Source organism: Hypanus sabinus, chromosome 27 (assembly GCF_030144855.1).
Source record: "Hypanus sabinus isolate sHypSab1 chromosome 27, sHypSab1.hap1, whole genome shotgun sequence".
Taxonomy (NCBI): Eukaryota; Metazoa; Chordata; class Chondrichthyes; order Myliobatiformes; family Dasyatidae; genus Hypanus; species Hypanus sabinus.
In genome coordinates this window covers 21078275-21090654 of record NC_082732.1, presented here as the reverse complement: position 1 = coordinate 21090654, position 12380 = coordinate 21078275, and the positions used below count along the sequence as shown (strand labels likewise).

At 44.9% G+C, this 12380-nt stretch overlaps 1 protein-coding gene across 4 annotated transcripts in view; it reads right to left on the bottom strand.

Moving 5' to 3' along the window:
• Positions 1–12380, bottom strand: part of LOC132382047 (kazrin-like) — a 726142-nt gene that overhangs the window by 76712 nt on the left and 637050 nt on the right. For all 4 annotated transcript variants that reach the window (XM_059951869.1, XM_059951868.1, XM_059951871.1 and 1 more), the window contains one exon: positions 3159–3364. In XM_059951869.1, the coding sequence (XP_059807852.1) occupies positions 3159–3364 (206 nt within the window). The remainder of the gene's footprint in view (positions 1–3158; positions 3365–12380) is intronic.

Here is a 12380-nt window from a genome sequence, read left to right as displayed (position 1 = left end):
ATCTTCCTTTTCAAACTGCTCAAGGCCATGGCTGACATTGCTTAGGCCTCAGAATACACTCTCCCTCTGTCCCTCCATAATAAGCACAAATCCATCGATCCATCTTGGCCTGAGCCTCCATAGTGATCCAGGGAAGAGAATTCCGGAGATTCGCTGTGCTCATCTGAATCTCAAGAGACTGCCCCTTATTCTGAGATGGTGACCTCTGATTCTGAAATCCTCGTCCAAAGCAAACATTCCGCATCCTCACTGAAGGTTTATTTTTTCCCCTCCAATGCAATCTCCTTTCATTCGTCTAGACTCCTGAGAACATTCTGTCTGCGCTTGGTGAAAAACGTCCTACTGGACTGCCAGTGCATTGAGATGCCCGTGGAGGAATGCTGCCAATTGGCACACTCCAGACTACACAAGGACGTGCTTAGGGATGCACTGAAGCAAGGGCTTGGTTGGGAAGGACCAGTGTAGGGCTCTTCTCCTACTGGGCTAGGTTGGGGGAAGGAAGCCCCTCAGTTATTGTAATAGTGATACCACCCTAGGGAGCCACATGAGTGGTGGAGGTGCTATGGATGTGTAGGAATGTAATGCAATAGCACTGATAGCATTCACGTTGAATGTAGAGAATGTAAAGAATGGCTTATTCTTGTAAATATTTTTCTATTATGAATGGCTTATTTGGTTTAAAGAAAAAACTACCTTCCTGGAGACTATAGTCCCATTCCAGTCTGTGGCCCCTTGAGAGATGTCAAAGCTGAGTCCAGTGTGATTGCTTTGATATTGAGGCTTTCTGTTGAAAATAACAGCAAAGTCCCTCTGCCTCTTCAATAGAATTCACCAATATCAGAGAACTGGACAAGGCTGCTATGCTTACAGCAACAGAAGCCATTCCGAGACTAAATGGAACATTATCGTGTTTCTTAATAGCTCCTTCGTTCCATATTTCTATCTCAGTGTAGAAATATCATTTATAAGCTGATGTCAAAATATCATTTAAAAGATAATGTGACTCATAAGGTTTCACTGAAGTACTTAAACAAGGGTGTGACATATGCAAGTATGTGAAAGGAAAGCAGTCTTTACAGTAAATGTTCTGGTGTTAATGAGTACTGGCTGAGTGATTAAATGGACAGGATATAGGATATTGGAACATTTAAATTGCCTTGGCAACAGAACTGCTGCAATAAAATACCAAACATTGCTTTAAATTGTTCAGACTCTACAGAAAGCTCCCTCTGTAGTGAAGGTAATGGGAGCAGCTAGTGAAGGCTACCTTCTGTGCCAATGGCTTATTAATCCTCCACTCTCCTGGGACACAAAGGACGGCTGCTGGAGGCAAAGGAAACCAAAGGCTTCTTTCCCACTGCCACTGCAGCAGGCCCGTCAATCACCGGGCCAGAGATTGGCAAATGTAACGAGGAGACAGAGGGGAGAAAAGAGTCTTCAGCATCACAGACATAATGGGAATTTGTATGAGGATTTTTAATCACGGGCCTTTATATAATCTGGGAGGTGATGAACTGGATGTTCAATGCAAAATATGACAATGGTTCAGATATGTATACGCTCCTCATTTGGATTCAGATATGGAAGGTCTTTTGGGTGATCACAGACTATTCATGCTTAATTAACAATCACTCCTGCTCCATCCCTGCAGTTAAATGAGTCCAAGAGGAGAAATCTGTCCAAAGTCACTTACACTAGGGTGGCCCTACTGACTCACACATTGTATTCCTCTCGTTTCAGCACAGTGAACTGGGTCAAATGCTGGCGAGGGAGAATACTGATGTTTAACACCAACAACCAAGGACTAATTTCTATTCCTAGCTGTACAGCATTCTCACCCATATGTTCAATACTTTAATTGCATTTCCAGGAATAATCCTCAAAACTTTTTAAAACTTTTTCAGAATCAAGGCAATGCTGGTCTACCCCTGTTCATAACTGGGAAAGTAGTGGTGAGCCACACTATGTACAACTGTAGTTCCATCGGGAAGATGCTCCTCCAGTTGGGACAGGTGTTCCAACACAACCCCATTGAAGGACAAGGTATTTTCCAAGTCAGGATAGTGCTCAGTTTGAAGAGGAATCTGCAGTTAGTGGTGTTCTCAAGCACCACATTCTCAGGAAGAGGCGATCTTCCCTTTCAAACTGCACAAGATCATTGTTTAAACCTCAGAACACTATCCCTCTGATCCCATGTCTTTAATGATGATAGAGGTAATGGATTTGGAGGTGCCGTTGGACTGGCCAAGGCAAGTGATTTCAGTGCTTTGTGTAGATTGGCCATTGTGAACATCACTTGGACATGCTGCCTAATGCACTCACCTCGTGCAACCTTTTAGTATGGAGCAAAATTAGGAACTGTGCCTTGTGCCTGTCTGCAGTTTGTCACCTTTGTTCCAGCTCTTCCATGCATTTTCCACACTTGTGTACAAAGGTCCTTAGATTTTCATGGTGACGTCATGTGGAAGACCCCTGTAAAGCTGGATCTCTTTTACGAAAGTCGGCAATTGAGACCACCTTCTGCATTAGTCTGAGGGAATGCATCTTAACTGGCCTCGAGTTCCAATCGCCACTCCTCTCCCTTTTGCCACGCGATGCCACTTCCCCTGTATCCCTTTGACTTTGATATTGTTTGAGACATATAGAGCTGTTGCTACTGACCTGTTTATCCAGAGGCCCAGGTTCAAATCCCTGGATTGTGCAAAACAGCTCTTGGCCTGAAAAATAACTGCAAAATCCTGCCTGGTTGACTAACCATTTTCAGCAGAGGAAATCTCCTCCATCTACACCTAATCTGGACTACATGTGATTCCAGTCCCACTCTGTGTGGCTGAATTTCAAATCTCTCTTAATGAAGGGAAATACATAAATATTGATCTTGCCAGCAATTCCCACATCTCAAAAAATGATTAACGCTCTCCCCTCATTACACCTGGACTCCGTCCTGATACTTCTCATGCGGATGGTATTACTCCTGCAACCCTCACTTCCCAACTGAGTTGCTGACCCTTGATGTCCTGACCTGATCAGGCATCATACCTTCGGTTTTGGGTGCAATAGGTATTTGCCTCACATAAAGTTGCCCCACTGCGTTGGAACCCAACACAGTGGATTGTGGAAGAATTTCACAATGACTGATACGGGGATTGTTACCTTACCTTTCCACTTTTGACATTCTCCGTGCAAGACTTGATGTACATTGGCATCGCCATGACAACCTCCAGCCAGGCCTGTACAGTACCCGCCTTCCACTGAGACATCGGCATGGTCCTTGCAATCTCCACCTGCTGCAACCTGTCCAGATGCTCATCGCCCTCAGACAAGCTGAGGCTCAGGTTTGTGGGGCTGGACAGACCATCAGAATCTGTAGCGAAGAGAAATGATGGCATCAGCAGAGCTTCAGGACACTAAGCTTCAAATTCCCTTATGGTTTTGTACTGATATGACATCTTATCTTTACATTTTCTTTCTGTTAAAAAAGTTTGGATGAATTCCTGTAATTTCCCCCTCCATCTTCTTCTGTTCCCCACTCTAGCCTCTTACCTCTTCTCCTCCCCTGCCTCCCTGTCAATCACCTCCCCTGGAGCTCCCCCTCCTTACCTTTCTCCCATGGTCCACTCTCCTCTCCCATTAGATTCCTTTTTCTCCAGCACTTTGGCTTTTCCACCTATTATCTCTCAGCTTCTTACTTCGCCCACCCAACCCACCTGGCTTCACTGATCACCTTCCAGCGTGTCCTCCTTTCCCCCACCTTTTTATTCTGGCACTTTCCCCCTTCCTTTTCAGTCCCGCTGAAGGGTCTTGGCCCAAAATGTCCACTGCTTATTCACTTCTGTAGATGTTGCTGCTGAGTTCCTCCAGCATTTTGTGTCTGTTGCTCTGGGAATTCCAGCATCTGCAGAATCTCTTGTGTTGAATTCAGGGAGCTGAGGCATATTGTTAATATTGTTATAGGAACACCAGGAATAGCGACGTCCAGTCAGCTTCTAGAGCTTGTCCTGTCATTCACTAAATCGTATCTGATCTGTCTTCCAGGCCAATACACTCATCTTTAACCCACTCTTGTCTACCCAATGAAACCATGAGATTTCCCAAACTCCCGGTACTCATGCAGGCTTCCAAGCTTCCACTACTCCTTCTGCGGAAAATATCCTCCTGATTTGGCCCAGCTCCAACTAGCTTTGCGTTGTGTCATCGCAGGAAGCCAGCAAACTTTCCATTCCCGACACAAACAGAATGCAATGAACGGCAGTAAAGCAAAACTGTGCCAGCTCCGTAGTGGGAGAGGCGCTGAGGTGGTGTGAGGAGTGTGTGGTAGAGATAACCATAAAGTGCATGACGGGAAGACCCAGTGAGCTTGTTCCGATTTTGTTCGTTCTTTGTGCGGGGAGGAGGGACTTGGGGGTTGATGATCACGCTGCTGTTCTTTTCTTTCCAGCTTTTGTGGCTATCTGGAGGAGGAGGATTTCAGAGTTGTGTACTTCGATAATAAATGAACCCTTGAATCTTTTTGACAGGAAGTTTCTACTGCCTTGAATCCCTTTTGTTATTTGACACAGCTTGACTGGATTAATACCAATTTCCATTGAAACGCCACTTCTGACATATCAGAGGAAGACCAGAGAAATGTTGTTCAGTTGGTCTGTATTCATGTTGAATGGCAATTAATCTGAACTTGAAATGGCTCAAGGTCTTCCATAGAAGGGCTACAAACAAAAAGTATAATATTAAATCACCTAAGAAGGTGAGGTATGAAGTCCGCTCCCCAGGCTTGTTAGCCAGCTCCGCTAACAGCCACTGGCCGCAGCGGTGAGAAAGCCAGCTTACATCTAGGGTTGGTACAATTTGGGTCCCATTAAACCGATATTTGACTAATAGAACTCCGATTTGGGCAAGTGCTATAAAAGCTCTGTTCATACACATTTGACGGTCAGCAAGAAATAACAAATTGCACACCGCATAATACTATAAAGACAGTACATTTACAAATTTCAGCTTTATTGAACAGTTAGTAAGAAAAAGGAAAGGGAGAAAGAAATAAAAGGGCCATTCCAGTTAACCCAGTTCAAATGTGCAAGTACGGTTGGAGCCCATCTTGAAGTTGAGCTTTTCAGTCACATGCTGGATCCATGGTCTGCGTGAAAGATCACACCACATTCCGATCTTCGCTCAAAATCCGTCTCGAGCCAATAGGCTCTTCCCCTGGGAGTCTTAGTCCTTCCTCCATGGAGCCATTCATCTGTACAAAGCACCTTGTGCAACAGGGACGGCATCCTCACCCTTCTTCCCTACTGTCCTCTCACAGCTCCCACCAAAAAGAACCCCCCCCCCACCAAACCAGACTACTGTCCTTCTGAAAACTCTTCCCCACGATCCCGATTGGCTGACTCACGTTCCTGAGTTGGACAACGAACCCTTATCTTAGCCGAAGCCCAAACATGCTTTCCAGCGTGGTACACCGCTTTACAGAAGATTGCTAATAATGAAATACCTACCGTATAGCATTGCAGGTCGAAGACCTAGTGGTTGGACTTTAATAAGCAGGAGCCTCAGCCATGTCTGATCAAGACCCCTCGTCACAACACTCTTCCTTTTTCTGTCGTATGTACTAAATGCTTGTGCTCCATCCTTCCTCCGTCAACTCGTGTTTGATAAATTGTGAACGTTCTACATTATAGTGTTCCAACGGTCTAGAAGTCTCCCATTCAATCAACAGCCTCTGCTGGGCTACCAGAGGTTAGCTGAAATGATGCTGGTGGTCCATCATATCCCATGAACTTGAAAGGGCTTCGTCAGGAGTAGCCAGTTACAATGAGCATACTTTCTGATTCCAACACAAATAGAATATATTGAATGGTGGTAGAATAAAACTGTGTTAGCTCCGTAGTGACGGAGGCACAGAGGCAGTGTGGGAAGTGTGTTGCAGAGACAGGTGACATTGAGCATAGAGGGAACTTAGAAGAGATATTACAATTCCACAGGGGAAGATACGAGTTCATGGTATTGAGGGAAGTGTGAATAGGCTGAAGACTGACAGAGTCAGAATGTTAGAAGACAGAGTCAGAATAATTGGGAATTTTTCAGACTGGAAGGGATGAATCTAGTGGAGTGCCCTGGAGAAGTGATCTGGAGAAGGGATTGAGGTATCCAAATGTGCCAGCAAAAGGCATGATATGATGAGGATGTTTGGAATTTGCAACAAGATATGAAGTAAGTGGTAAAGAAATTTGGTGAATAGGGTTTAATGAGAGAAAACGTGAGGTCACACATTTCAGTACGAGGATTTAAAGGCAGGCCATTATCTAAATGGAGAGAAATTGCAAATGAGTGAAATACAAGAGGGATCTAAATTTCTTGTGCATGAATCAGAAATATTTTGCGGGGATGTGGTTATAAAGATAAATGCAATATTGGTCTTTATTACAAAGGGCTTAGAGTTTAGACATAGAGAAGTATTTTTTATAATTGTACTGGGGATTGGTGAGGCCACACATGCAGTACTGTGCTCCATTGTGGTCCCCTTATTTAAGAAATTATTTATTGGCATTAGAGATTAGCCAGGTTAATTACTGAAATGAGAGGATTCCTCTCTCATGAGTGGCTGAAGAGTTGGAACTGTATTATTTTGGATTTAGAAGGATGAGGCGTGATTTGATTGAAACAGAGTATATACAAGGGTGGATGTCGAGATGTGAATTAGTCTAGGAGGGGCTGGTTACTCGATAATGGGGTGGTAATTTAAAATCAAGGTGTGTAGGAATTACCTTTTCCCAGACAGTGATGAATCTCTTGCAATCTGTACCCTGAAGGGTGTAGAGGTTAAGTCATTAGAAGTATTTTAAAGAGGAGGGGAAAACAAAGAGTTTTGGAAGTTCTGGGAATTGAGAGCCATAAGGAAGTAGTACAGAGGCGGAGCTGGAAGACTGGGGCAGTGCAGCCGTGATTGTAATGAGTGGCCCAGTCCGGCTCTGATCCTGTGTAATGGAGCAGAATAACAGAGTCTAGGAAATCAAACAGGAGAGTTCTAGCAGGGGAGTAGGGCATACGGTGAGTGGAATAATGTAGTTTCAGAGGGGTTTGAGGTGTGGTACAGAAGATCGGTTTTCAATGGCGATAGACTACGGCAATAACTGGGTGACTGGAGAAATCAGGAGGAGGAAGCTAAGCACTGAAGTAGTACAGATTCATATTGCAAAGTGACAACAATTATTTTTTTCAGCGTGGGTTCAAAGAAAGGACAAAATAGAACAATCTCCATTAACTCAAATGTATGTGCAATACTTTTGCGCTGTTGCCACTGGAGAAATACAATAGCAATGCAAAATGCAGTTAACTCAAACTAATAATGGCCAGAGAGTCTGATAAACCGTGTGTGTGACTGAGGGAGAACCACTAGCCAGGAGACAAGGGAGGAATATTCAGAGATGAATGATCGGCTGGTCAGTGGCCACAGGTGACATGGATCCACGTCTTACCCAATAGTCGAGGCTCTAGCCCTCTCAAAACTACTTGGATGTAGTAAAATGTCTAAAAATGCCTCATTTCTTTGTGCTGCACTGGATATGGAGTAACAATTAATTTGTTCTCCTTTACACTAGCATAAAGGAAATGACATTAAACAGTCGTGGATCGGAGCAAAACCAGAGGTGAAAACCCAGTCACACAACGAGAAGACACAAGGACAGGTGACCAAAGCCGTCCAGGGAGGAAAAGGCTGAAACAACTGACTGACTACAGGCGAGGAAGCGAAGGTGCACAATTCTGACTTCTTGCTTCTGTGACTCTGATTACACGTTGTGGGCTGAAACACGCAAGCACGAGCCAAGTAATGCTCCCGGTGTGGAGCGACAAAAGCACAAAATGCTAGCGGAACTTAGCAGTCGGGAGGAATAAACAGTTGACGTTTCAGGTTGAAACCCTTCATCAGGGCCGGAAAGGAAGGGGAAGAAGCCAGAATAAAAAGGTGGGGGAGGGGGATCGAGTCTGGGTGAGCACTGGAAGAGTCTAATAACAGCAGAGATCACAGAGGGGGAGCAGTGAGCGAGGGTCTCGCTGAGCTCCCATCGAAGGGAAGGGGCGGGCAGGTACATCTGCTGTATACGGCAGGTTCCAGCTGAGAGGGAAGCAACTCGTTCATCACACACACAGAACTAAAATGACAGGAAACACTCATCAGATCAAAAGGATGCAAGAAATAGGTTACAAGATTATGAAACGGTCCACTAATATGATAAGATGGACTCTTGACCTTGCAATCTACCTCACAAATAAAAACACAGAAATCCTACAACACAATACAGGCCCTTCGGCCCACAAAGCTGTGCCGAACAGGTCCTTAACTTAGACATTACTGAAGGTTACCCACAGCCCTCTATTTTTCTGAGGTCCGTGCACCTGTCCAGGAGTCTCTTAAAAGACCCTATCGTATCCACCTCCACCACCGTGGCCAGCAGCCCATTCCATGCACTCATCACTCTGTGTAAAAAAAACCTACCCAACATTTCCTCTGTACTTTGTTGTTTACATGGACTGCATCTTTTCTGAAGCTGTGAGACTTTATTCTGCATTCTGCTATTGCTTTACTTTGTTCTACCCCAAGGCACTGTGTAATGATCTGATTTGTATGAAATGTATGCAAGACAAACTCTATCTGGGTACATGTGACAGCAATAAACCAATTATAATTCCAAAAGAGTAACCAGAGTACATTTCCATGAGATCATCTCTCACTTCAAATTCAACAGAGTTCAGGCATAGACTGCTCAGTCTCTCATATAATGAACCAGCAACTCCAGGAATTAGTCGATTGAACCCTCACTTCACCCCCTCTAGAATTCACGTTATCCTTCATTATAAACACTAGAAAGTCTGAAAATGCTGGAAATTCAAAGCAACACACACAAAATGCTGAAGGAACTCAGCAAGTCAGGTAGCATCTATGGAAATGAATAAACAGTCAATGTTTCAGGCCAAGAGACTTCTTCAGGACATCCTGAAGAATTTCAATAGATGCTGCCTAACTTGCTCAATTCCTCCAGCATTTTGTGTGTGTTGCTTATCATTCATTAGACAGGAAGATTCTACCTGCGCAAAAAAGTTCCACATGTGGTCTCACCAGGGCCCTGTGTAGCTGTAGCAAGATCTCTCTACTTTTCCTTTAATTTTCCCTGACATTTGATGTGTGCTAATCAACCTCTCAATGATGAGCGTGCAAGCAACACCAAAGTCCTTGAATGCTCATACCTTTCAAACTCTCACCATTTAATAACCACTCCTCCTCTCTGTTTTTCTGTCCCATATGACCTCATATTCTTTCACAATCCTCATAGCAAGCCCTGGCCCATCCACTTAGCCCCAGTATAACCCACCAAAGATTCTTTACATAGTCCAGACTGTATTCAAAAGAGCAAGTTAAGATCTGAGCCTATGACTTCTTGTCAAATCTCTGAGTATCCAGAAAATGCTAGCATTACCTTTGCCTGCACAAATACCTTGGGGCCAGCTGATTGACTCCAGTATCTGTTCTCTCTTCCTGTTCCATTTTATGGCTTTGTGTAATGCAACATTGGAAGGTGCATCTGGCTCCATGGACAACATCTGCATTGTATTCATTTCAGCATGGTCTCGCCCTCATTTTTAGGGGAGGACATGCTGAGGAGTGAGGTTAGGTTTAATTTTATACTTTCAAGATCTGTTGTTACACAAACATGGCGGTGAACAAACCCAAGTGCTGGAACCCGGGGCATGGAGGCAGAGCTGGGAGGCATTATTAACATAGTAAGCATGGAGTCGGTATCCAGGAGCAATGCTAGACCTAGAACTGGCAGTCCCAAGAACCATGAATCAAGGTTACTCACACCAGAGTCAACCAACAAACTGGCTCACAGGGTTTTTACACTGCATTTGCTGATGGAAAGCAGGTGTTTGTAGTCAGTGGAACCTGGGAATGATTGGCACTAAACGAGGTGATTGCAGCCCAGTTCCTGAGGTAAATAGCCAGGTGGGCAATTGTCAGAAGGGACCATGACATCTGTATGTTCCCACCTAAGCCATCCTGACTATCCCTGAATGCCGTTGACAGTCTGCGATGGAAACACCAAAGCCCAGGAACAAAAATGTCTATATTGAAAATGGTAGATACAGCCAAGCCCATTACAGCAAGAGCTCTCTCCGCCACTGAGAACATTCACATGGAGTGCTGTCATGAGGAAGCTGCATCCATCATCAAAGGCTCTCACCATCCAGGCTGTGCTCTTTTCTCATCACTACCATCGGGGAGGAACTACAGAACTTTAGGCCCCACTCACCAGGTTCAGGAACAGTTATTACCCTAAACCAACAGGCTCTTGAATCAGCATGGACAATTTCTGTTCTGAACTGATTCTATAATCTACATGTACAACAAGCTGGAGGAACTCACCATGTCGGACAGCATCTGTGGAAACCAGCAGTCAATGTTTTGGGCCGAGACCCTTCGTCAGGATTGAAGAGGGAGGGGGCAGGGGCCCTATAAAGAAGGTGGGGGAAGGGTGGGAAGGAGAAGGCTGGTAGGTGCCTCTACCCCCTCCCTCTTCAGTCCTGAGGAAGGGTCTCGGCCTGAAATGTTGACTGCTCGTTTCCACGGACACCGTCCGACCTGCTGAGTTCCTCAAAGCTTGTTGTACATGTTGCTTTGATCCCAGCATCTGCAGTGCACTTTGTGTCTATAATCTACAGACTTGTGTTCAATACCTTCACAACTCGTGTTCTTAGTATTATTTTTATTGGCACAGTTTGCCTTCTTTTGCACACCGGTTGTTTGTCAGTCTTCGTCTGTTTATGCATAGTCTTTCATAAAATTCTATTGTGTAAATGCGAGAAAATTAACCTCAGCGTTGTAGATGGTGACGTACATGTAGTTTGATACTAAATTTACTTTGAACTTTGAACTTGAAAGATGGCAGTGGGCTGCCTCATTGAAATGCAGCCTTCTTGTGAAGGTACTCTCATGGCATGGGGATTTCCAAGGTTTAGGCCCAGCAAAGATGAAGAAGAAGAAGAAAGCCCTTAACTCTGAGTGGAGTCATCAGGATGTCGTCGTGACTGTTTTTTTAGCAGGCTTTCTTGTTTTTACAAGGCCGAGTTGCTAGCTCAACGCTCAACCAAGCAGGAATGGAAAGCGTGCAAGGGAGCCGGCTGGATTCGAACTCGGGAGCCTTCGCTCCAAAGTCTGGCGCTGATGCCACCACGCTGCCAGCCGGCTAGCAAAGACAGCAACAATATATTTGGGCATAGCAGTTAGTAGAACGTTTTACAACACAGTCGACTTGGGTTCAATTTCCACGGCTGCCTGTAAGGAGTTTGCACACTCTTCCCTTGACCATGTGGGTTTCCTCCGGGTGCTCTGGTTTCCTCCCACAGTCCAAAGACGAACTAGTTAACAGGTTAATTGGTCATAGTAAATTGTCCTGTGATTATTTTAGGATTAAATGAGTGGGTTGTTGGTCAGCGAGGCTCGAAGGGCCGGATGGGCCTAGTCCACATTGTGTGTCCACAAATAACGATAAGATAAATATTTGCAGTTTATAGTGGCATGTGATTTGAAGGGGAATCTGAAGGTGGTGGTGCCTCTAAGCACATGCTGTCTTTGTCCTTGTACTATCTCAGCGACCTTGTGATAATGAAATGATGGCATGCAAAAACAAGTTTTCCTCTGTACCCCAGTACAAAAATAAATCAATTTACCAATTTACCTCTCAGGTGGTAGAGTTCCAAGACTTAGGAGATGCATTTGGAGTAGACTAGGCCTATTAATCGGGCAGGTGGGGCTCGTCAGCCTTGGACGGCAGACCCTAGGAGAAGGAAAATTCTGCTTTTAAACCTCCGCTGCCTTGCGGCCGTACCCACCCGTGGGAAAGGCTTCGAGAGTAAACCGCGAGGAAGAAATCCGGAGCCGGGTTCCCTAAGGCAGTTTGATGCTGGTTACAACTTCACTCTGGCAGCCTCTGTGACGACACTGGTGCCAAGCTGTATCGGCACTTGCCCTTCCCATGGACTACATCAGTGACATGGAGAGGGGGAACCCACTGCATGGGCAATAGCTGGTTCTTCAAATCTTCCCGCCCAGGCTTGCACCCTAGAGAGGACACAGACCACCAGAGGGGCAAACCCATGATCGCCTGGGATCGATGGCTTCCTCCAACTAGGCCTATTAAACTGACTGTATTTACTAGTTCTAAGCTCAATCCCAAGACTGCTGAGAGATGATGTGTATCATTATCACACACCAAGAGCATTGTTCACATCATACACCTTGACTGAAGTTTGAGAGAACCGGTTAACAGTATCCTAAAGGTATGTTATTCCTGTTTTAATTAAGTTTTTATTTGAAAGTTTATACT